At 42.9% G+C, this 26,427-nt stretch overlaps 1 protein-coding gene across 3 annotated transcripts in view; it reads right to left on the reverse strand.

Moving 5' to 3' along the window:
- Positions 1–26,427, reverse strand: part of PIK3CB (phosphatidylinositol-4,5-bisphosphate 3-kinase catalytic subunit beta) — a 254,891-nt gene that overhangs the window by 67,514 nt on the left and 160,950 nt on the right. For all 3 annotated transcript variants that reach the window (XM_075340956.1, XM_075340957.1, XM_075340958.1), the window contains exons 5-9: positions 17,906–18,129; positions 17,639–17,821; positions 11,192–11,359; positions 4,780–4,863; positions 4,107–4,355 (exon numbers count right to left, since the gene is read on the reverse strand). In XM_075340956.1, the coding sequence (XP_075197071.1) occupies positions 4,107–4,355; positions 4,780–4,863; positions 11,192–11,359; positions 17,639–17,821; positions 17,906–18,129 (908 nt within the window). The remainder of the gene's footprint in view (positions 1–4,106; positions 4,356–4,779; positions 4,864–11,191; positions 11,360–17,638; positions 17,822–17,905; positions 18,130–26,427) is intronic.

Raw genomic sequence — 26,427 nt, forward strand, 5'->3', positions numbered from 1 at the left:
CCTATGTAATAACTAGGGATGATCGAATACCTCAAATATTCGGCTTCGCGAATATCCGACGAATAGGTTGCCACTATTCAAAGCGCAATGTAAGTCTATGGGAAGCCCGAATAGTTCCGAATAGTTGTTATTCGGGTTTCCCATAGACTTACATTGCAGATCGAATAGTGGCGATTTATTTGGGAAATATTTGCAAAGCCGAATATTTGAGGTATTCGATCATCCCTAGTAATAACCATTATTTCTCATCAGCATCTTGATATGGATGGATTATTTCAGAAAAGTTGCAGTGCTTACTAACACAGATATAGACAAATTTGTGAATATTTAAGAGAAAAGGCCTTTTGTGCACATAGAAAAAGTCTCATCAGATATTTGAGTTCAGTTCATGAAAAATGGGAGCAAAAACAGGACTCTTCCATTTATATTTTTATTCAATATATATTTTACACATACCTACACACACACATACTGAACAAACATACACACACATATATACGCACATATACAAACACACATGCAATGAAGGATGAAAGTGTTTGCAATCTTGAGATTATTCCAGTACATGAAGTCTTTGTCTCAGAAAGTTATTGAAATTCCGCATATTTTGATATACGTATATATATTTGCTTTGTGGGTATTGGAAGAACACCACAAAAAAAAAAAAAAAAAAAAAAAAAAAAAAACAGAAAAAAAAAGCAAATTGGACATAATTTCACACAAAATCCCAAAAATGGGCCGGACAAAATTATTGACACCTTTCCAAAATTGTGGGTACATTTTTTATATATATATATATATATATCTCTGTGTGTGTGTGTGTGTGTGTGTATGTATGTATATATTATACTAAATTATTGACACCTTTCCAAAATTGTGGGTAAATTTATATATATATATATATATATATATATATATATATATATATATATATATATATATATTATATATTATATATATATATATATATATATGTATATATGTTCTAGGTCGCCTACCTCGCATTAATGCCGGCATGTGAAGCAAGCCCGCATTATTCTCCGCATATGTCTAATAATCTGATCAGCAGACATATGCAGCTAGCAGGCGCGGGTGTATCTGAGATATATCCTCATCTGTTAACACATTACATCGGGCGCAATCTAATGCGCTCCGGCGGGTATCGCGCTGTTTCCTGCCACCATTGGCAGCCCTGTGATGCGCTCATGGGGAACCAATGGGCTGTCATAGCAGCGCAGGGTCAGATGATGACTCTTGTCATTACTCACTTCCTGTGAATACCGGCAGAGAGCCAGGCACTCACAGGAGATCAGCATTTCTGCTGTTCATAGGGATGCTGAAGCCCCGCTCTGATCGGGAGAAGCGATCGGACACAGCAGGCATAAAGTCAATAAAAAATAAGTTCTAAAAAACATGAAAAGTAAAAAACAAAAAAAAAAAAAAGTTCAAATCCCTCTCCTTTTGCCCCATTGAAAATAAAACAAAAAATACACATATTTGGTATTGCCGACATCAGAAATGTCCGATCAAAATATATAAAAAAAAAATCAACTAATCTGATCAGCAAAGAGCGCAACGAAAAAAAAAAAAATCAAAACGCCAGAATTAGTTTTTTGGTCCCCGCAACATTGCATTAAAATGCAATAACAGGTGATGAAAACATCACATCTACCCAAAAATGGTATAATTAAAAACATCAGCTCAAGATGCAAAAATTAAGTAGTCACTGAGCCCCAGATAATGGAAAACGGGTCTCTGAAAATGGCGACAAAAGCGCAATTTATTCATTTATTTATTTTTACAAACTTCAGATTTTTTTTTTTCACTACTTAGATAAAAGTAAAAAACTGTACATGTTTGGCATCTACAAACTTATAGTGACAAGGAGAATCATAATGCCAGGTCAGTTTTACCATATAGGGAACATGGTAACTACAAAAAAATACAAAAACAATTGTGCAATTACATTTTTTTTTTTGCAATTTCACCACACTTGAATTTTTTTTTCCTGTTTTCCAGTACAATATGGGGCAGAATAAATGGTGTCATTCAAAAGTACAACTTGTCCCGCAAAATAACAAGCTCTGATATGGCAATATTGAAAAAAAAAAATAAAAAAGTTATAGGTCTTTGGAAAAGGGAAGGAAAAAATGAAAACTAAAAACAAAAAACTGCTTGGTGGTAATGGGGTTAAGAAGTATGTGGCAACGGAGAAATAAGGGCCATGGGTGCACTGCTTCTTGGAATTTTGAGACTGGCAGTGATAGATTTAGGTATCCTATACACAACCCTAAAGAAATATCCTTAGCTGAGTAATCAATTCTATGTAACATAAATACTGTATAATATTAGTATATAATAATAATAAATAAAAAAATATTATTTATTCATTTATATATCGTTATTAATTCCACAGTGCTTTACATACATTATCAAGAAATGTACATAACTGCATGAAGCGTGTATTAGAGTTTTCCTTGTTCCTTGATGCAAAGCTAAAATATATGTTTGTGTTCTTCCATCTACCTGTGATGCCCCGGTGGTCATCTGTATGTCTTTCTTCGCAGGCTGCCAGTCATGGTGTACTAAATTGGCACGTGACAGCTGCCAACCAACCACACGTCTCAGCAGTCCCGTCCCATATTTATATGCATCATCGTTCTTTGAGCATAGATTTTATATAGGTCCAAGATTAGAAAAAGATGATCCAGCTTCCAGGTAAGAGGTTTAAAAAGCAATGATTTATTTAAAAAAAAACAAAACAAAAAAAAACAAAAAACACATTAAAAACAGATATGTACACTACAAAATTGGAATTGCTATGGAAAGCCTAGTATGGGGGGGCTGAATATGAAGAACAGGCTGTCTAAAAGTTTTACCCATCAGCGGACATGTTTCGAACGTTCCATGCGTTCTTAATCTCAGTTAGCACAAAGTGGTAAGAAAAGGGAAGTCTTAAGCTGGGTTTACACACTGCAACATCTCAAACGACATCGCTGTAACGTCACCGGTTTTGTGACGCAATAGCGATGTTGTTTGCGATGTTGCAGTGTGTGAAACCTATCAGCGACCTGGCCCCTGCTGTGAAGTTGCTGGAAGTTGCTGATCACTACAAGTCGTTCAGGACCATTCCTAGGTCCTTTGTTTCCCGCTGTGCAGCATGAAGTTTCAGTGTGTGAATCCTTTTCAGCGACTTTGTTAGCAACTTCCCTTTCAAAAGGCTGCTTATCAACGTCCCCAACAACCAGCTAGGTCGCTCTGCAGGTCCGGATCGCTGGTAAGTTGTTGGCCAGGTTTGCCGGGTTGAACGCTCACCAGAGACTTAGCAGAGACTTATGGAGATCGCTATTGCGTCACCAAACCGGTGACGTTACAGCGATGTCCTTTGCGATGTTGCAGCGTGTAAACCCAGCTTTAAGAAGTCATGTGATAGGTAAAATTAGCAAAAGCACATGAGTAAACAATACTCACACACCCCGCAACTTCATTTGAGATGAGAAATGTCACATTATTAAGTTACCTGTATAAAGAATAATTCTTTTATTTTCTTTTTCTCTAAACTCATTGTCGTTTTCATCTGAATTCGATTTTTCTTTCATTACTTATGTTATTCTGAAGGTGAACATTTTTACTCGGGTGTTTTTGCTAATTTTACCTATCAAATGACTTAAGACGTCCTTTTCCTTTCCAGTTTGTCTTCATAATAACCACGATTAAGAAGGTATGGAGCATTCGAAACGCGTCCGCTGATGGTCACCACTATTTTTTAGACAACTTTTTCTTCGTATTCAGCCCCCCACACTAGGCTTTCCATGGCATTTCCAATTTTGTAGTGTTCATATCTGTTTTTAAATACTTTCTTTTAATTTTTAAACATCGTGCCTGGAAGCTGGAGCACCGTTTTCTAATCTTGGACAAATATGACACCTGGCAGTGGTGTGATCTCGTGCTTCCTAATCGTCTGGATTACGTGGACTACGTATCTAGTGTGAGCTGTTTTTTCTTTCTTGTTTCCTCTATAGATCTGATATCTTGTGCATTCAATTTAACAGAAAGATCAAACCAGTTTTCTATTCTGAAGCTGAAGAAGAAGAAGAGATAATTACCATTTTCCCCGATTTCTTAATGGTCGGGTATCTGGGGGTAGATGTTTTGTTGGTTTTCTTTGTTTTGGTCTTGTCCAGTACGGTATAGATAGCCAGGCAGAGACGAGCCATTCGTGGTAGGTCACATACATAAATGTCAAATTCTAGAGCCTCATTCCACAAATGGTCATTTTTTCCTGCCATTTCAGTGGTCATGAAGGATTTGCACAACAGTTCGGTGCCATGAAATAAACCCGCCCGAACCACGACCTGAGGGCACACAACAGATTCATTATTACGTGTAATGAGATTACTTGATGCACCATACAAGTGTCCAGCGCTCCAGACGTCTGTGATAACATACACATTCCCTTTAAATTACAATTTAATGCCAGTAGAAACTGTTAGAAAAGGGAAGATAAATGAATGCCCATGCATGTATTACACAGGTGGGTTTTGTCTTACAGAGCAGCTTTCTGTTTTGGTTCATAAGGAGGGTTAGAAGGACCCTAACCATGACGTCCACAGGCCGGAACAGGGTATACAGGCACATCGCCTTTTAGTAAAAGCTTTAGGTACCTGCTTATGAATTAGACCCTTAGTGGCAGCCTCTAATATGATAGATTTATCATAGCAAAGATAAGAATAAACCAAAAGCCATTTATTAGTCTAGCAATGAATGGGTGACTCTTACCGTATCCTCGGTGTTCAGTTTGCTCCCTTTTAGCAGAGTAATCTTGTAGGTTTCATTTAAATCCCACACGCTCTTAGATACCATCTACAGGAGAAATCAAAGCCAGCCATTAGGAAAGTTTATCTATACAGCAGGAATAGGGTTAAACTTAAAGTGGCCCATTAAAGGGGTTGCCCGTTAAAAATAAGCTATCCCTTATCTACAGCATAGGTGACAACTCATTGATTGGTTGGTGTCCAACTGTTGGGACCTGCACTATTCGGCAGAAAAAGGAACGTTTATCCCCATTACATGCACATGCTCAACCGCGGCTCCATTCCCTCCCTATGGGGCTGCTGAGCATAAGGATCTGCACTTACTAGCAGCATATAGAAAATTAATGGAGCAGGATCAGGTGTCAGAGCTGGTCCTCCATTTCGTAATGGGGAGAAAAATTCCCCAATTTGGGCCCCTGTTGATCAGTAAATGATCAGCCATCTTGTAGATAATCGATACATTGTTTGTACTGGACAATCCCTTTAAAGGGAACCGGTCACTAGATTTGGTGACTATAAGCTGCAGCCACCACCACTGGGCTCTTATATACACCATTCTAACATGCTGTATATAAGAGCCCAGGCCGCTGTGTACAACATAAAAAGCACTTTATAATAATTAACTAAACGGTCGGTATGGTGCAGATGGGTGTCTCTGTTCTCCGGCACCAGCGCCTTCTCTTTCGGCCATCTTTGTCCTCCTCCTTCTGAAGTCAAGGTGCATGACGTGTCCTACGTCATGCACAAGCGCCAGCACTGAGGTCCTCCTGATGGCTGAAAGAGGAGGCGCCGAACTTTGAGAACGGAGACACCCATCTGACCAGTGTGCACCGTACCGACCGTTTAGGTAAGTATTATAAAGTCATTTTTACGTTCTACACAGCGGCTTGGGTTCTTATATACAGCATGTTAGTGGCCACAGGTTAAAGTCACCAAATCTGGTGACAGGTTCCCTTTAATCTAACTGGCATAATACTAGCCAGAGTCAAAGCTAAATCTCAGATGTATTCGCTAACAAACGTTTCCACCAATTTACAATTGAATGGACCTCATGTAATAAATCTGGCACAATAATGTGCTAAAATAACAGCACTTTTTTCTATGCCTGTGGGAGTCAAAATAATTCTTTCCACATTTTTGCAGCTTTTAAAAGTCCCATTTCATAAACATGTCTTACTTCTGGCCACGCAGTAAGTCGCACACTGTTTGCTCTACTTTTACAGTCAGTCATACATGCATGGCACATGTAGTGACGATGTCTTGTTCACCAGTCACCTCACCAATCAGTAACCTCAGAAGTAGAGGACGTCTGGTCCCAGCGCAGACCTCCAGAATGGAGACAATAGGGCGGGTAAATAACACTTATTTTTTTCTTGACGTCTGTACTCTGGCAACCTTAAAAAAAGTACTGAAAACCCTTCTGATTAAAAGGTTACTTAATATTTTTTGGTGTTTCCATTCCTTGTTACAAGCTGGATTTTTACAGTGAGAGGAGTTGTAAGGAGGTGGACTATTTGTCATGTTCTCCCTGAAGACATCAATTGCGTTAATGTTATGTAGTGTGAATTAATTCATATGTTAATGTGAAGTGTAATGTGCATTGCATTATTGTGATGATGTACTGTTTACATCAATAGTGATATTTAATAAGGTATGATGCACCAAGAATAGCAGAGTTATATGTAGGATGAGAAAGAGTTAAGTGCTGGTAAAGTATTATAATGTGTGCATGGAAAGGTAGATAAAAGGTTAAGTCTGCCCAGCAACAGACTGTAGGGGCAGATAGAGATAATGCTGGGACTAGCCCATAGGGGAGGAGTTAGTGCATAGGGAGAGAGACAGTTTCTGTTAGAACAGACCTCAGGTCTATGTAGCAGCAGAGCCGCATGATGTAGGTATCCTGAAGAGAGGGAGACTGTTGCAGAGGATAGTGTGACTGAGGAAAAGAGGAGACAACTCAGAAAGAGAAAAAGGTGACTGTGACACAGTGTGACCTAGTAGACCAAAGGAATGAAGAACCGGAAAAGATGAGTTGTGGTGCAAAACGACAGGTCAGGACAATGATCGAAGTGAGTGTCTTGAGCAGGGGTCCTCTAGTCGTCTTCAATAGCTTATAGCTCAGTCCAGCCATATTGGTAATATCCATTTAAGAAGGAAAAGACGTGGAACCACTTGAGGAGAAGATTGACATCCAAGGACTGTGATATAGTACTATGTTTAGTAGTGTTCGGCAGAAAAGGATTATGGAGGTTGGAACCACTGTAGTGATGCTCTTTAATAGTGATATGAAAGAGAAGATTTGTGCCTGCTATCCAATGTACATTGTTGTATTGAACTTTATGTCAGTAAGCAAAAGTTTTTAAAGGAACTTGTGATTTCCCACAATAAACTATGTGCCATCTAGTCTTGGCCGGTCGGAACCACTGGCAACATGAGGCCTGTAAGGATGTATAGCTTCTGCAGTGCAACACCTCACACCCAGCCAGGATCTCAATCTTCATGTAATGTGTCTGGGTGTGACAGACGACTACCTCACCCAAGACTACCACCCCATGCCGAGCTACAAAATAACTGGCTGATTGGGATATACATTTGCTGCAACTTATAGGGGCATTCCCCCTAGGATTACTTACGGCAGAGGATAAAGTGATAATTGGCAGCACAGGTTCAAGTTTAAGTCCATTTGCTTATATTAGAATTACAGAATGGACTGAGCAGGGAGACACTGGTACCAGAAACAATGAAGGTAGGTTTAAAGAATATGGATCAGAACCAATAGATGGATTTTCACATCATTATTAGAGATGATCGAATACTTCGATTATTCGGCTTCGCAAATAATTTCCGCATACCTCGCCGCCATTCAACTATTCGCAAATATTCGATGTGCAATGTAAGTCTATGGGAAACCCGAACAACAACTATTCAGGCTTCCCATAGACTTACATTGCGCATCAAATAGTCGAATAGCGGCGAGGTATTCGGAAAATATTCGCGAAGCCGAATATTTGAGGTACTCGATCATCCATAATCATTATACATACAGTTTTCAGATCTTTTTGGCAGAACTCTACTGTACAGTCTAATATATCATTCTTGTTTATCCTGGCCATAACTGTGGCAAGTCCCACCTGACAATGGTGTGATAAGCCCAGCCTATGAGTAACTAAACAGTGCCCTTTAGAAAAAGAGACCTGGACTTCTGACTTAAATAGGAAGCGTGTTATCAAAGTTCTGCATTCCATTGTTTTCATCGGCTAAATCGGGAACTAGTGGAAAATGTTGGCCACTTGGCAATTAGTCAGACATGGCAAGATACAGAAGTGCAAAATGATCCAAAAGTCCACCGAAAGGGCATGTCGGCAACATGAGGCCAATAAGGTATCTGCCATCTTCATCTTCAAAATATGCCAACAAAGCTTGTATGGCCTTATCCATCATATATGTGGTCACAGCAAGAAGAGAATGGTAGTTAGAAACCTAAGGCTATGTGCGCACGTTGCGTACAGTTCACTGCAGAACTTTCTGCAGCGATCTGAAGAGCACATGTGCGCTTCTAATCGCTGAAGAAATGTCCGTAGTGAAGCAGATTCCATGCGCTCTGCCTGCAGCTCCTCCCATAGCGTAACTGCATGTATTTGCACAACGTGCGCACATAGCCTAAAGCAATGATAATGTACATGTAAACATATTTTCGTAAAACTGGACTCAGGAGGGGACTGACCATGTAGTAGGGCAGTGTTCCCCAAAGCCATTCCTGAAGAGCCACAAGCAGATCATGCTTTGAAGATTTTCTTAATATTACACAGGTGATAACTCCAACACTGCATTAGGACAATGCCCAAGTGGTTATGGCCAGAGGGTGTCATGGCCCCTTAGTAATTTACAGTTTAAATGACGTTTCTCACCACGAATATTAGATATATGGACATATAAGACAAGGATTTTTTTCTACTTATTGGCGTGGACAGACACTAAACCGTGGCTCTACAGCAGACCAAGATCTCCTGTGGCCGTTTGCAGATCTATGAACTAGATTCAACATAAGGAGTTTTCATAATGAGACATTAATGAGACGTAGTCAAAATGTAAGTGTTACGTCTTCCTGAAATGTAAAGTTGAAAATCAAATATTTTTTAAATTGATCCAAACCAAAAGTACATCATTCTCAAGTGACCAGTAAGGCCTCTTTCACACAATTTTTTTGCCATCAGTCACAATCCGTTTTGTGACTGATGCAACGGATCCGTCAGATTGTGGTAAAACTGATGCGACGGATCCTGTAAAAAAAACAGATCAGTCGTACAACTTTCTTTTCATGTGAAAGTTGATTTCCCATTAAAAATTTATGAGACAGATTATTTTTTTCTGTCCGTTTTTTCGACGCAGAGAAAAAAAAACCCCTATCTTGTGGACGTGGGCTCCGTCGGCCGGACAAACATTTTACGATAGATCCGTCGAACAACTGATGAAACATGAGGCAATCCGTCGCTAATACAAATCAATGAGAAAAAAACGGATCCATTTTTTTTTCTTTCACAAAAAGAAAGATTGCGACTGATGACAAAAAACTGATGTGTGAAAGAGGCCTATAAGAGCCAAGTCCCATTAATACTTAAAAATGAAATCGGTGTTTACTCCTTATTTCATAAATCAATAATACACATGAAAATAAGAAGCTTTGTAATATAGCTTCTGCTTCTTTCTCCGCCAGGACTGATCATTTGCCCTCAAAATTCTCAACTCAAGGGTAAAATCTGTCTTCAGTGAATACAGTTATTCATGCTGCGATAGGATCAGCAATTGTCATAAGATAAACATTCTGCTGCAAGTTCTCCTGAATTGTCAGTTGCTTTTTTTTTTCCTAACTGTAGATTTAGAATGTAACTGCCGTTTCAGGAGAACTTGCAGCACAATGTCTGTGTCTAGCTCTAGCTCCTCTTGTCCATAGTATGTTATGACTAACTGTCATCTTTTATCTCAGTAATGTGAACAAATGTCATCTGTGAAAAACAGATTTTATAGAATTTAATCCTGAATGGAGAGTGAAAGATTAAGGCTGCTTTCACGCATCAGTTTTTGCCATCAGGCACAATCCGTCAAAAACATGAAAAAATGGATCCGACGTCTGTTGCCGCCGGATCATTTTTTTTCCCCGATAGACTTCTATTAGCGCCGGATTGTGCCAGATGGCCTTGCATTTCACCCAGCTTTCGCCGGAACCGGCAAAATTTGCTTGTCCGGCGGCCGGATGGAATGCTGAGGGGAGTTGTCTCCGGTGACAAACCGTATTGCGCCGTACGGTGTGTTTTATAATGGAAGCCTATGGACGCCAGATTCGGTGTAACGCGGCAAAAAAACTGATCAGGCCGCCGGATCCGTTTTTGAACTGAGCATGCTCAGTATCACAACGGATCCATAAAAAAACTGAAGGAACTGATGGAAAAAACTGATGCAACGGATCCGTTTTTTCGCTGGATCGTGCCTGATGCAAACAAACTGATGTGTGAAAGTAGCCTAAACCAGGAGGAGAAAAATGCAGATTGCTTTGATAAAATGTATCACAAAGTTGATTATTTTCATGTGTGCTATTAATTTATGGAATACAAATTAAATAACAGACTCTTTAAAGGGAACCTGTCACCAGTTTTTTCCCTATTAAAGCAAAAATATCACCTTCTGCAGCTCCTGGGCTGCATTCTAGGAAGGTGCACCTTGTTGCTGGCCCCCCTTGCAGACCCCTAAAAGAACTTTATAAAATCTTACCGTTTCCTATGCAAATGAGTTTGGTTGGCTAGAAGGGCGGGCTCTAATTCGGCTCCTATACCCCCCCTCCTGCCGCTGTTTGCCGTCCCCCAGTCATGATTTACATGGATGACGCCGCCTCAGTCATCGTCCATGCTGCTGGAGTCTCACGCATTTCGCTATGCCCCTATGGCAGTGCTGAGCATAAAGTTTCCCTCACGAGCCGGTGATGTAGTTGCACAGGCGCGAGATTATGGGCGGCGCTGTGTATGACCTCACCAGCGTCATCCTCGTACCTGACCATAATTTCAAGCCTGTGCAACTACATCACCGGAGCAGGAGGGGGAACAGGAGCCGAATTAGAGCCCGCCCATCTGGCCAACCAAACTCATTTGCATAGAAAACGGTAAGATTTTATAAAGTTCTTTTAGGGGTCTGCAAGGGGAGTCAGGGAACAAGGTGCACCTTCCTAGAATGCAGCCCAGGAGCTGCAGAAGGTGATATTTTTGGTTTAATAGGGGAAAAACTGGTGACAGGTTCCCTTTAAATCTGAAAAGCTGACTCATGCTCTTCAGGAAGCCCTGGTCATCATTCAATACAGATATTAATTTGAAATAAATCAGGTTACTCACAGAGGCACCACGAGTTTTAGGGGGCAACGGCAAGGGTGGCACAGAGGGTTTCCTCCTCACTGCAAGTTCAATGGCACTCATTTCTTGGTCAAACATCTTCTTAATATTACATCGCTCAACTAAGGTGAGGCGAGGTGGAGTTTTATTCACTACACAACTGGTGATATACTGGAAATGAGATGGAGACATATTGATAAACCAATTAGGTTAAAACCTAAAAAGTGCAAATAACTAAAAGAAAATTATTCTATAAGTTTATTAATGTGTCTATAAGACTTCACGAATCTTAATGTAATGGTATGGTCATGGTCACATGGTTCAAATTAGCGCCAGGGACTCACTGGATTGGGACGCGGCTCCGTACATGGGGTAGCTCTTTTGTAATACAATGTAGCTAATCCGGCACTTTTCAGCACCAAAACTGCACTTGGAATTTTTATGCTACAAATGTTACAATGTGCTTGTTTGGTAATCCAGGTGGATTTTTTTCCAGAATGTGAATGAGGAATAGATCATTCCGTTAACATGTACTGCCGGCAGAACGTAAGCGGATTATGTGAAGGACTTGGGAGTGTTTCCATACCGAAATCCTGACTTGTCAGAGAAAAAAGTACCCATTATTGAAAACCTGGCACAAAAACAATTTTGTAAAGAAAAACCCCAAACCTCTTATTCACATGGCACAGAGTTGTCATACGCAAATTTTCTAATGACGAATCTGGGATCGGCTTCAAATTGGCTAGCACATTGTCCCACAGAATAGTCTTAACATTCAGTAAAGGCTACTTTACACACTGCGATATCGGTCCCGATATCGCTAGTGTGGGTAGCCGCCCCCATCTGTTGCGCGACACGGGCATATCGCTGCCTGTGCCGCACAACATCGCCCACAGCCGTCACACATACTTACCTGTCCGGCGACGTCGCTGTGACCGGCGAACCGCCTCCTTTCTAAGGGGGCGGTCCGTGCGGCGTCACAGCGACGTCACTGAAACGTCACTGAACCGCCGCCCAATAGCAGCGGAGGGGCGAAGCTGAGCGGGACGTAACATCCCGCCCACCTCCTTCCTTCCGCATAGCGGCCGGGAGGCAGGTAAGGGGAGCTTCCTCGTTCCTGCGGCGTCACACGCAGCGATGTGTGCTGCCGCAGGAACGAGGAACAACCTCGTTACTGCTGCAGTAACGAGATTTGAGAATGGACCCCCGTGTCGCCGATTAGCGATTTTGCACGTTTTTGCAACGATGCAAAATCGCTTATCGGTGTCACACGCAACGGCATCGCTAATGCGGCCGGATGTGCGTCACGAATTCCGTGACCCCAACGACTCCGCATTAGCGATGTCGTAGCGTGTAAAGCCCGCTTTAGGCTACGTTCACACATCAACTTTTTTTCCATCAGGTACAATATGGAAAAAAACGGGTAAAACAGATCCGGTACCGCATCTGTTTTATCCCCATAGATTTGCATTGTTACCGGATTGTACCTGATGGCTTTGCGTTGCATACGATTTTTTCCGGATGCGGCAAAATTAGTTAAAGTGGCGGCCGGAGGCAACGTAGCGTGCAACTTTTTTTTGTCCGGCAAAAAAACCGCATCGCGCCGCATTCGGCTGCTGCGGCGCATTTTTCAATGCATGCCTATGGACGCCGGATGCGGCGCAATGCGTAAAAAACGCATCCGGCCACCGCATGCGGTTTTTTCCACTGCGCATGCTCAGTAGTGTGCCGCAACCGGAAAAAAAACGGACGGGCCGCATGTAAAAACTTATGCAAAGGATGCGGTGTTTTCGCCGTATCCGTTGCATAGGTTTCACAGCCGGATTGAGCCGCAGTGCTCAAACCGGATGTGTGAAAGTAGCCTCAGTCTGGTTACTGAGACCCGCCCCAGGCAAGCAACTGAACTTACCAGAGGAGAGAAGGAACACACCAGACCATTATCCTACAGCTTCATCTAATTAGACATGGCAGTGCAGCCAAACGATAGTGTACACCAGAGGTCCCCAACCTTTCTTACTTGGAGAGACACATTCAGCTCAGAGAGAATCATGGGCCATATCCAAACCTCACCCACAGTAGAGACACCCCACTCTTGCCCTCTCAAAGTAGTAACACCTCAAACCCCTTTACAAGTATAATGACAGATACTTGAATCCAGGGCCTCCCACCTTACCTACAGTAGATTCTGTATTCTCGCATAATACATTCCCACCACACCATCACATCCAGCTCCAAGCACCTCTGACTGGCCATTTATCCTATCTCCGACTTTGCTCTTAATTTATTGCTCCACCCCCAAGGAGTGTATATGCGCATCCACATCTGCTCTTCTATGTGGGGCTACTCGCAGAAGTCACCATCTAGAGGCCCGCTCTTCATAGAGGCCCGCTCTTCATAGAGGCCCGCTCTTCATAGAGGCCCGCTCTTCATAGAGGCCCGCTCTTCATAGAGGCCCGCTCTTCATAGAGGCCCGCTCTTCATAGAGGCCCGCTCTTCATAGAGGCCCGCTCTTCATAGAGGCCCGCTCTTCATAGAGGCCCGCTCTTCATAGAGGCCCGCTCTTCATAGAGGCCCGCTCTTCATAGAGGCCCGCTCTTCATAGAGGCCCGCTCTTCATAGAGGCCCGCTCTTCAAAGCCATTTGCTAGACATGCTGCTAATGTTCCAAGCTGGCAGATAACCACGAGCCACACCTCATAGGCCCGCGAGTCACAGGTTGGGGAACCCTTGTGTACACTATAGCTTCACGATTTGCGGTAATTGATGCATAATCCACTTGTCCAGTTTTCTTTGCGCCAATCTTATGTTATGTTTATAGAACATTTTAAATAATGCAATGTATGCAGATGAAGATGCATCTGATCTTCACAGTCCTTCATTTCTGAGAATATGGGACTCGTTTGATCTCATTTACACATCCACTCCAACAGGTGTCCATTTCTCCAACAATCCACACCACATCCACCATCAAGTGTCAGACGCATCACATCTTACCAAGTACACAATAAGAAAGGAGGACATGTCCTCCCAATAGTGAAGCTCTACGGAAATTAGTTTACCGCAAGAAAACTTTCATTATGCTCACAGAATAAAAACTTGTAACAATGCCCATATAAAATCATGGTGAGGGAGGGTTGCCCAACTCAGAGTTTCGCCGTTGTGGCTTCTTCTCTTCCGTCTGAGTCAGGCAGCTGACTTCAACATGATTTTCTATGCGCGGTGTAACAAGATTTCATCCTGTGCATATAATAAAACATTTCTTGGGGTAAACAAATTTCCACAGGGCTTTCACTACAGGGAACACGTGTCCACCATCTGTCTTATTTTGAGATAGGTAAGATGATGCATCTGAAACTTGATGGTGGATGCAGTGTGGATAGCTAAAGAATCCACACTTGTTTGATACCAAAACTTCAGTAAATATGTGAATGAGATCATTTAAGTCCCATCTATTCAGAAATAAAGTATTGTGAAGGTCAGATAAATCATAATTTGCGTGCATTGCACTATTTTTTCAATTGGCTTAAAAGGGTTGTCACATAAATAAGGTACATTTTAAAATCAAGCAGATCTTGCAATAATAATAAGTTCCACAATTAGATGTGTTAATAAAAAAAAAGTTCCTGTGCTCAGATAATGTTATATATGTGCACCTGCTGTGTGCTGTGTAATGGCCGTGTCTGACCGTACAGGGACATGGTCTGATCATACCACAGCTCCTAGGCCGGGGAGAGCACAAAAGAGTATAATGACAGGACAGCATGGAGTCATAGATGATTCTTTCTGAGAGATAAAACATTTCCCGGTCTGTTTTGAAACAGGTCATACCTCAAAAAGAAGAAGCTGCGATTCCAATGCTAGTGTGTACTCTTGTTTGTGTCCTACCCAGCCCAGGAGCTGTGGTATGATCAGACCATGTCCCTGTACGGTCAGACACGACTATTACACTGTACATTGCCGGGACACATATATAAAAGATTATCTCAGCACAGGAACATTTTTTTTTAAACACATAAAATTGTGGAAATTATTATTATTCCAAGATTGTTCATTAAAATGTACTTTGTTTGTGGGGGAAACCCCTTTAAGTTTGACCAATTTACCGTGCTGCTCACTTATCCTTGTAGTTTTTACAATTGTAGAAATAGAGTTGTCCAATATTCTTTTGTCAATTCTTATGCACTTGCAACTACCCTGTTTTTACAAAAATAAGCCTTCCCCCAAAAATAAGCCCAAGCAGGAATTTTTAGTGTAAGGCTTAAATATAAGCCCTACCCCGAAAATAAGCCCTAATCACGGTTCAATAATGAAGTGTCCGTGCAGCTAAAAAAGTTAAAGATACTGAAGGGCACTTCATTATAGAAAGCAGACACCCCCCGCAATCATACTCACCAGACCCCGAACAGGACGATCTGCAGTGGAACGCACACTTAGGGGCACTTTGCACACTACGACATCGCAAGCCGATGCTACGATGCCGAGCGCGATAGTCCCCGCCCCCGTCGTAGCTGCGATATCCTTGTGATAACTGCCGTTGCGAACATTATCGCTACGGCAGCTTCACATGGACTCGCCTGTCCTGCGACCGTCGCTCTGGCCGGCAACCCGCCTCCTTATTAAGGGGAGGGGTCGTATGGCGTCACTGCGACGTCACACGGCAGGCAGCCAATAGGAGCCGAGGAGCGGAGATGAGCGGGATGTAAACATGCCGCCCACCTCCTTCCTTCCGCATATCCTACAGAAGCCGCAGTGACGCCGGTAGGAGATGTTCCTCGCTCCTGCGGCTTCACACACAGCGAGGTGTGCTGCCGCAGGAGCGAGGAACAACATCGGACCGTCGCGTCAGCGTAATCATGGATTACGCCGACGCTGCACCGATGATACGATTACGACGCTTTTGCGCTCGTTAATCGTATCATCGAGCCTTTACACACTACGATGTTGCATGCGATGCCGGAAGTACGTCATTTTCAATTTGACCCCACCGACATCGCACCTGCGATGTCGTAGTGTGCAAAACCCGCCTTACACACATCAGTTCGCACACACAATCCAATCACTTACACACACAATTACACATCAGATAGCAAAAATACAACACACCACATCTGGCGATAGCAATTGCTTCAGGCCGGAAGGCAAACCTGGGACGCAGTGTACTGGAGTGTAAGGACCTATGATGGAACATATGAAGGACCTGCGGTGGAATGTATGAAGGAATTGCGGTAGAACGTATTGATGCCACCGCAAGTCCTCTATGCGTTCCATCGCACTGCGACCCAGGGTTCTCTACTGGCCAGAAGCAATCTGTATCGCCAGATGTGGGGAGTGTGTGTGCGCGATCTGATGTGTGTGTGTGTGTGTGTGTGTGCGCGATCTGATGTGTGTGTGTGTGTGTGTGTGTGTGTGTGTGTGCGCGCGCGCGCGCGTGCGTGCGTGCGTGCGTGTGTGTGTGTGAGTGAGAGTGTGTGAGTGTATCTGAATGTGCGTGATCTGATGTATGTGGATGTGTTAACCAAAAGTAGGGGAGGACCTTGTGGAGCATACCTCCTGGGAGAGCCAACCAAAGATTACAGGAGGACCTGGGAGCCACACAGACATCTGGAGCCTGGTAACTAGAATTCTCCTGGGAAGGGGAGGCCTGCTTTTTGGGGGTTAAACTTATCTTCAACCATGTTTCTCCAAGAATAAGGGGGGCTTTACATGTTGCGACATCGCTACCGATATATCATCGGGGTCACGTCGTTAGTGATGCACATCCGGCATCGGTAGCAACATCACAATGTGTAAATCCTAGGTGCGACGATGAACGAGCACGGAAGCGTACAATATCGCTGATCTGTGTAACGTCGTTCATTTCCATAATGTCGGTTCGACCGCAGGTACGATGTTGTTTGTCGTTCCTGCAGCTCCACACATCGTTGTGTAAACCCGCAGGAGCGACAAACACCTCCTTACCTGCGTCCTGACGGCAATGCGGATGGGAGAAGGTGGGCGGGATGTTATGTCCGCTTATCTCCGCCCCTCCGCGTCTATTGGCCGGCCGATTAGTGACGTCGCGGTGACGCCGAACGCACCTCCCCCTTGAAGGAGGGATTGTTCGGCAGTCACAGCGACGTCGCCGAGCAGGTATGTGCGTGTGACGCTGCCGTAGCGATAATGTTCGCTACGGCTGCAATCACCACATATTGCATGTGCGACGGGGGTGGGTGCTATCGCGATGGACATCGCTAGCAATTGCTAGCGATGTCGCAATGTGTAAAGCCCGCCTAAGACCTACCCGAAAATAAGCCCTAGCACTTTTTTTGGGACAAAAAAAATATAAAAGACAATGTCTTATTTTTGTAATAACAGAGTATTTAATAGAATATTTTGAATATCTATATTTTTAAAGAACTATCACGTTATTGGTTTAATTAATAAGAAAAGACCCTTAATGGTCAATACTCACCTGGAACTGTATTAAAGGATAGTCCCCAAACACATATTCCAGTCTCCCTATGACCTGGAGCACGTAATCTTCTGGATCTACTTCCTCATCTTCTCGACCATGAATGGTTAACCTTTTGCGAATAGCTAATTCAATCAACTTCACAGGGGTTAGGTTTGGCGATACCTGGAAGCTGAATACATCCTACATAGATAAAAATGAGGGGCAAACAATAAAAGGTGCTGAGGAGGCAAATGGAAAAAAAAAAGAAAAAAAGTCTTATTGTACCTGGCAGTTTTCAAAGTGGATGGCCACCACCAAGTTTCCACCAAACAACTTGTCGTGAATGTTATCCTGTATGGAAGGCTCGAGTTCAGGAGGAAAAGTGCATTTCAGCCATTCCATCCAGGTCAGGCTAAGCATGGACTGGACCTTGTCTTCACTAATCTTCCTCATTTTACTCCGGAATTCCTTCACCTCATTATCCTTAAGGGCATCAAATTCATGGAGACCTGTATTAATAAATAAAAAAAAAATAAAAATCAGATAATAGAGAAGACTTGATCAAATCATAGACCACAATATCATTTTCATTTGAAAACAGCTATTGAGAATTTGTTATTAATTCTTCATTGTAAAATTAAAAAACAAAAAACACTATACATAAATAGACTACATCACCAGGTTTTTGCTTCCCAACCGGAGAGCAGCATAATGTAGGGGCGGAAGCGCTGATTCCAGTGATGTGTCACTTACTGAGCTGCCTACTGCAGTATTAATGAAATTCCTGTTTTATCTGCTGCAGATTTACTAGTTCTCTGAATGCTGAGCTCTGTATTATGCCGCCCCCACCACTGATTGGCAGCTTTCTGCATATGCACAGTGTACACAGTAATCTGCCAATCAGCTGTGGGGCGGTTCTATACAGAGCTCATGAATACGGAGGACTACGTGGCAGCAGGTTTTGCTGCTTTTTTGGCTGTGTTTTGGTGTGTCAGTCGTCTAAAGTACATGTTTAAATAAAGGTAGCAAGGACATAGCGGTTCCAGTTTTGCAGTCTCATTGCCATCAATGGTGAAAAAATGCTGCAGAAACACTGAAAGAATGGTCATGCTGCTACTTTACAAAATGCAGCAGTCTTCCATTTCAGTCAAGAAAAAAAAAGCAATTGTGTGCATGAGGTTTCTGGAATCTCATAGGCTTTGCTGGTGCTGTAGCTTTTAACTTGCATTAAACAAAAAACAAAACAAAAATAAAAATAAAACACAGCAAAACGCAACGTGTGAAGATAGCCTTATTCTAAACGGAAATAATGAAAGATGCAATGAAATATCTGCAGACAAAGATGTTGAAAACTGGGAGGACTTATTAAAGGGGATCAGTCACCAGGTTTTTTTTTGTTTTATTTTTTGCTTCCTCATCTACCCTATGGAAAGAGACCCTGATTCCAGCGAGGTATCACTTAGCTTACTGGGTGCAGCCATTGTGATACAATCAAGCTTTCTCTGCTGTAGATGTGGCATAGCTCAGAAAGCTGACCTGGCCCACACCACTGATTGGCAGCTTTCTATGTACATTGTATATTGATAGTAAGTTACTAATAAATGTTTAGAGTGGGGTTGGACCAGAAGGCACGCGGCCACGTAGTCCGGCAGTGATAATGTCCTTTAGATAAAACACTTTTTATTGCAGCAACAGTACACAGCCAAATAAGTGACATCACTGATATCAGAGTCTCAGCCCCTACCTCATGCTGATCTCAGATTACACAACAAAGACCTGCTGACAGGACAGATTTCCTTGATATTTTGAAACTGTAAGACTTCGTTAACTATGATGTAGGCTTTCACATTTTAAACTTCGCACCTTTCAGAATTACACGTTACTAATAAAAGACAAAATGACAAAGTTAGTAATTTACTGAGGCGGCTGACCTGATGAGGCGACCTATGTACTAAACTGTGGTAGTCCATTAGCAGATACCCACCACAAGACGCCCGGTTTCGGCAACTTCTTTCCTTGTATAATTATGTGTGTATATATATATATGTATGTATGTATATGTATGTGTGTGTGTGTGCGCGCGCGCGCATGTTTGTATGTATGTATGTATGTATGTATGTATGTATGTATGTATGTATGTATGTATGTGTGTGTGTGTGTGTGTGTGTGTGTGTGTGTGTGTGTGTGTGTGTGTGTGTGTGTACAGTACAGACCAAAAGTTTGGACACACCTCATCTCTAGAACAACTGTTAAGAGGAGACTTTGTGCAGCAGGCCTTCATGGTAAAATAGCTGCTAAGAAACAACTGCTAAGGACAGGCAACAAGCAGGAAAGACTTTTTGGGCTAAAGAACACAAGGAATGGACATTAGACCAGTGGAAATCTGTGCTTTGGTCTGATGAGTCCAAATGTGAGATCTTTGGATCCAACCACCGTGTCTTGTAGAAAAGGTGAACGGATGGACTCTACATGGCTGGTTCCCACCGTGAAGCATGGAGGAGGAGGTGTGATGGTGTGTGGGTGCTTTGTTGCTGACACTGTTTGGGATTTATTCAAAATTGAAGGCATACAGAACCAGCATGGCTACCACAGCATCTTGCAGCGGCGTGCTATTCCATCCGGTTTGCGTTTAGTTGGACCATCATTTATTTTTCAACAGGACAATGACCCCAAACACACCTCCAGGCTGTGTAAGGGCTATTTGACTAAGAAGGAGAGTGATGGGGTGCTACGCCAGATGACCTGGCCTCCACAGTCACCAGACCTGAACCCAATCGAGATGGTTTGGGGTGAGCTGGACCGCAGAGTAAAGGCAAAAGAGCCAACAAGTGCTAAGCATCTCTGGGAACTCCTTCAAGACTGTTAGAAGACCATTTCCGGTGACTACCTCTTGAAGCTCATCAAGAGAATGCCAAGAGTGTGCAAAGCAGTAATCAAAGCAAAAGGTGGCTACTTTGAAGAACCTAGAATATAAGACATATTTTCAGTTGTTTCACACTTTAAGTATTTCATTCCACATGTGTTAATTCATAGTTTTGATGTCTTCAGTGTGAATCTACAATTTTTAGAGTCATAAAAAAAAGAAAACTCTTTGAATGAGGAGGTGTGTCCAAACGTTTGGTCTGTACTGTATATACAGTATGATATATATATATATATATATATACACACACACACACATACATACACACACACACACACACACACACATATACACAGATATACATACATACATACATACACAGATACATATACACATACATACACACATACATACATGCATACATACATGCATACACACACACACACACACACACTACATACATACATTAGTCATCTTTCTATGGAATAAAACCTTCCTAAAGGCCACGGTGTAATCAGATTTACATTTTATTGACAGCTCTTATGAGTAATCGCTAGTCTGTGATGGTTTAAGGGGTTAGGTAGAAAGGGCATTTTGCTGTGGGTCCCATACTTCAAAGAGATTTCTTGGACGAAAATGTCATCCATATGGTTACAATACCAAACCGAAGATCTTAGTAGGGCGGACATTAATGGGATGTTAATGCCAATTTATACTGCACTTCCAAACAGGGTTTTCTTGGAGTTATTAAATGTAAGCGGAAAATACCGAAATAACTTATGTTTCTGAAGCCTAAATGGTATAGATATATTTTTGGTTTCATTTTGAGATATATACACAAAAGAAATCTCAGGAGGTCACTTCAATCTCCAAGATCCTATCCCAATATGTAGGAGGAATAATAATAATAATAATAATAATAATAATAATAATAATAATAATAATAATAATAGCATATCTCCAATTAGAAATATAGTAGAGTTCTCCTGATTAGCTAAGTCGCTTACCTCATGTGCAGGGCATTTTAGCTTACAGATCCATGCTTACGTCCATTCAAATAGTGACAGTTAATTGCTCGTGGCTGTAACCACGGATACCTAAGCTACTGTAGTGCCCTGCACATGAGGTAAGTGATATTGCTAATCAGTAGAACTATAATACATTTGTAATTGGAGGTATTTCCTAATATTAGAACTACACCTACTACTAGGATAAATAAATAAAAATAAATCTTTATTTTTATATAGCGCTAACATATTCCGCAGCGTTTCACATACATCAAGAACACTGTCCCCATTAGGGCTCACAATCTAAATTCCCTATCTGTATGTCTTTGGAGTGTGGGAGGAAACCGGAGTACCCGGAGGAAACCCACACAAACCCGGGGAGAACATACAAACTCCTTGCAGATGGTGTCCTTGGTGGGATTCGAACCCAGGACCCCAGCGCTGCAAGGCTGTAGTTCTAACCACAGAGCCACCGTGCTGCCCTATAGGATAGGGATAGGATCTTCGATATATAGGAATACCCCTTTACGTTGTGCCATAGTAAACACTAGAATACATGGCATAGTGCTGAATATGGTGGCCACACAAGTGGCACATCGTACTAATGGAACCTCCATCTATTGTATCTCGAGAATGCAGCTCCATCACATGCTGCTATTTGTGAAAAGGTGGTTAGAATTCCCATACAAAGGAAGAGTATGCCATAAATGTACCCGATGGGATGTCTAGTAATAAATCCACACAGAACAGATATGCTGCTAATCCTAGGTAGCAGATCTGTAGTGGCAAAATCACAACAACATTTACTGTGGATTTAACACAGATTTTTTTTTTAAAGTGGAGGCACTGAAATATGCAGATTGTGTGGATTATTTTTTACTTGTGTGAAAATAACCTTAAAGGGGTAATCTCATGTTATTAAATTGCTTTATAAGCAAGTTTGCACTTGACTTTCTGTTTCTATCTGCAGTCATTCTATTGTGAGGGCTTTTATCTTTCATAGTATACAGCTAATTTCCCTGACGCTTGCCAAGAGTGCACAGTAGTTACATTCCAGGAGAGGGGTTCGCTCCTAACTTACCAGTCAGCTCTCTCCAGGCCATTAATTTCTTTAGAACAGTTATCTTCTTGCCTCCCTTCCCCTCCGATCTTAAGAGACCTCTTACCAATCCTGCAGAATCGCAATCCTTTGAAATAGCTGCGGTAAACCTGCGGATATTCATGCGGCTTACCTGTGGAAGTCCCGGCCCTATCTCCATAGTGGAGGGCCGGGATTTCCGCAGGTAATTCCGCAGAAAGAATTGACATGCAGTTACGTGCAGCTGCGGGACATCCGCAGCCGCACGTATCCACAGCATGGACACAGCACTCCCCATGTCCCATGCTATAACATGGGGAGTGTCTGTACATGGTGAAACCTGTGGATTTATCTGGAAAATCTGCGGATTTTCCACAGGTTTAATCTCCCGTGGGCACATGGCCTAAAGGGGGCTTTACACGCTGCGATATCGCTTACAATTTATCGTCGGGGTCACGATGTTTGTGACGCACATCCGGCGCCGTTGGCGACATCGCAGCGTGTGACACGTACGAGCGACCTTAAACGATTACTAAAGAGACAAAAATCATTGGTTTTGGAGAGGTTGTCCAAAAACCAAAAATCGTTGTCTCGTATGTAGTGATGTTTTTTGTCGTTCCTATGTGTGACACCGCAGGAGCAACGAACATCTCCTTACCTGCCTCCACCGGCAATGAGGAAGGGAGGAGGTGGCAGGAGGCATGTTTGGGGCGCTCATCTCCGCCCCTCCGCTTCTATTGGCCGGCTGCTTAGTGACGCCGCAGTGATGTCGCTATGACGCCGAACGCCCCTCCCCCTTGAGGGAGGGATTGTTCAGCGGTCACAGCGACGTCGCTGACCAGGTATGTGCGTGTGACGCTGCCGTAGCGATAATGTTCGCTATGGCAGCGATCACCAAATGTCGCACGAGCGACAGGGGGCGGGTGCTATCGCGCTCGACATGCTCGACAAAGCACCCTTTAGAGTGAGCACTCTGATCCCTAAGACATCACAGAGTTAAAATTCATATTCAATGACTGTGCTCACAGGTGCAGGTTCCAGTGGATCCAGACCACAACTTTCTAGAGCGCTGAGCATCTGGGGACCTGATCTGTGCATTCCTGCATGTGATCTCTCCCCCGTGTACTGACAGCTCTGTGGCACCGCTCTGTATTAAACCAAACCCAGAGCTGTGGATAACCAGCACCATCTCAGGCACAAAGACAGATCACAAGCTCATTTCCATGAAACTCGTTTTAAGTGATTTCAAACATCTGACAGCCCCCTGAAGGTAAAGGCGGGTGGGGGGCGGACGCAGGAAATAAGCATTTATTAAAAGCAAACGAGCACATTATGTACTGGGTGGGGGCCGGAGCTGGAGTCTCCTAATAGACTGCTAATAGACATGTCAGCTATACATCTATGTGCGTGAATGCATTGGTGCTATAGATATACTGTCCACATACAGTGCTGCCCTCACCGAGCAGCCATATATTAGAATTACTACAATAGGTACAAAACTGCTCTCTGCTAAATATAGCAAACACACTAAAGTACTAAATATAGGCAATCAGCGAAGGAGGGACTATTTCCAGATTCCCTGCAGTTTTTCACTATGAAATTTGCACTGACAAAACATAAATAATAATTCATCATGTCTGCCCATGGCTATAGAATTTGTATAGACAGCAAAAATGAGGACAGCTGCAGCAAAAATGAGGACAGCTGCAGCAAAAATGAGGACAGCTGCAGCAAAAATGAGGACAGCTGCAGCAAAAATGAGGACAGCTGCATTGCTGACATGACTAAAGGTATGCGCTCACAAACTGATATCTAGCATGAGTTTTTTTTTTGTTTGTTTGTTTTTTACAGTGGGAAATTTGACCCAAAATGACTGTTGGGGAAATGTTGCACACTAAGGGGTACTTTGCACACTACGACATCGCAGCTGCGATGTCGGTGGGGTCAAATCGAAAGTGACGCACATCTGGCGTCGCTGTCAACATCGGAGTATGTGAATCCTTTATGATACAATTAACGAGCGCAAAAGCGTCATTATCGTATGATCGGTGTAGGGTCCGACATTTCCATAATTTAGCAACAGCGACAGGTACGATGTTGTTCCTCGTTCCTGCGGCCGCACACATCGCTGTGTATGAAGCCGTAGGAGCGAGGAACATCTCCTTACCTGCGTCCCGGCTGCAATGCGGAAGGAAGAAGGTGGGCGGGATGTTTACGTCCCGTTCATCTCCGCCCCTCCGCTCCTATTGACCGCCTGCCGTGTGACGTCGCTGTGACGCCGCACGACCCGCCCCCTTAGGAAGGAGGCGGTTCGCCGGCCAAAGCGACGTCACAGGGCAGGTAAGTGCATGTGAAGCTGCCGTAGCGATAATGTTCACTATGGCAGCAATCACAAGATATCGCTGCTGCGACGGGGGCGGGGACTATCACGCTCGGCATCGCAGCATCGGCTTGCGATGTCAGTGTGCAAAGTACCCCCTTACATTGCCAAAGGGTAAACCCGAAGTTAAGATATGCAGCATATATTGACATGCAGCGGCTCTACATGCTGCGCCGGTCAATTTTCACTGCAGATTTTATCCTTCAGACAATGCCGCTACTGAAATACCCAGCGGATCCTTCCATAAGAACCGAAAATCTGCGCATTCCATAAAGAAGCATCCTCGCATCCGCTGTGAAGTTAGTGTCTGGGGGAAGTTGGTGTCAGAAAAGAAATGCACCAACTCCAGGAGCTTTATCAAATATTCTCAGTTATTAAATTACTTTAAAAAAATTGTTTCAGGAAGAACTGATCAGATAAAAGTCAGAGTGATATCCAGCAACCACAATGGAAAAGGACTATCAAACATTATGAGTAGCAATTGAAATATCAAAAAGGGAAAAAATAAAAACAAGCCCAATCCCTACGCATTTTGAGCCCGAATAGCCTTTAATAGTTACAAATACTATTATAGTCAACTATTAACAGCTATTAGGACTCGAAATGCGTAGGGACAGTGTTTTTATTTGTTTCCTTTTGATATTTTAATAGTTACTCAAATACATCAAAAGGGAAAAATAAAAACACTATCCTATGCATTTCAACCCCTAATAGCTTTTAATAGTTAGGCTATGTGCGCACGTTGCGTACAGTTCACTGCAGAAATTTCTGCAGCGATCTGAATAGCACATGTGCGCTTTAAATCGCTGCAGAAATGTCCGTAGTGAAGCCGATTCCATGCGCTCTGCATGCAGCTCCTGCCATAGACAGAGCAGGAGCTGCCGGCAAAGCGCACGGAAGAAGTGACATGTCACTTCTTTTTACGCAGCGCTTCGGCAGTAGCCGAAGCGCTGCGCTCAAAAAGGCCACGTGCGCACGGCCCCTGCACAATCTCCATAGACTGTGCAGGGGACGCAGGACGCATGCAGTTACGCTGCGCTACAAAGCGCAGCGTAACTGCATGTATTTGCGCAACGTGCGCACATAGCCTTACTAAATTTTTTATAGTCAATTATTAAAGGCAATTTGAGATTGAAACGCGTAGGTGTGGAGGGTTTGTCTTTATTTTTTCCCTTTTGATATGTTAATAGTTACTAATAAATAATGCTTTTATAGCCCTTTTCCACTGTGGTTGCTGGATATCTTTCACCCAGGAGCCGGTCTGTGCACCCCACCGTTATTAGAATGAATGATACCTGGACAGGGTGAGCTGATGTGATATTTTTTGTTTTCCTCAGTAAGAAAGGAGATAGGTTGAGAAATGGCATTTTACTACAGTTCGTATGTGATTACTAATTAGAATTAGATAATAAAACATTTTATTAGTTAAATAATGATTAGCCATACATGGAGTCAGATTGTGAAAAAATAGAGGAGTCG

The sequence above is a fragment of the Anomaloglossus baeobatrachus genome, chromosome 3 (assembly GCF_048569485.1).
Source record: "Anomaloglossus baeobatrachus isolate aAnoBae1 chromosome 3, aAnoBae1.hap1, whole genome shotgun sequence".
NCBI lineage: Eukaryota > Metazoa > Chordata > Amphibia > Anura > Aromobatidae > Anomaloglossus > Anomaloglossus baeobatrachus.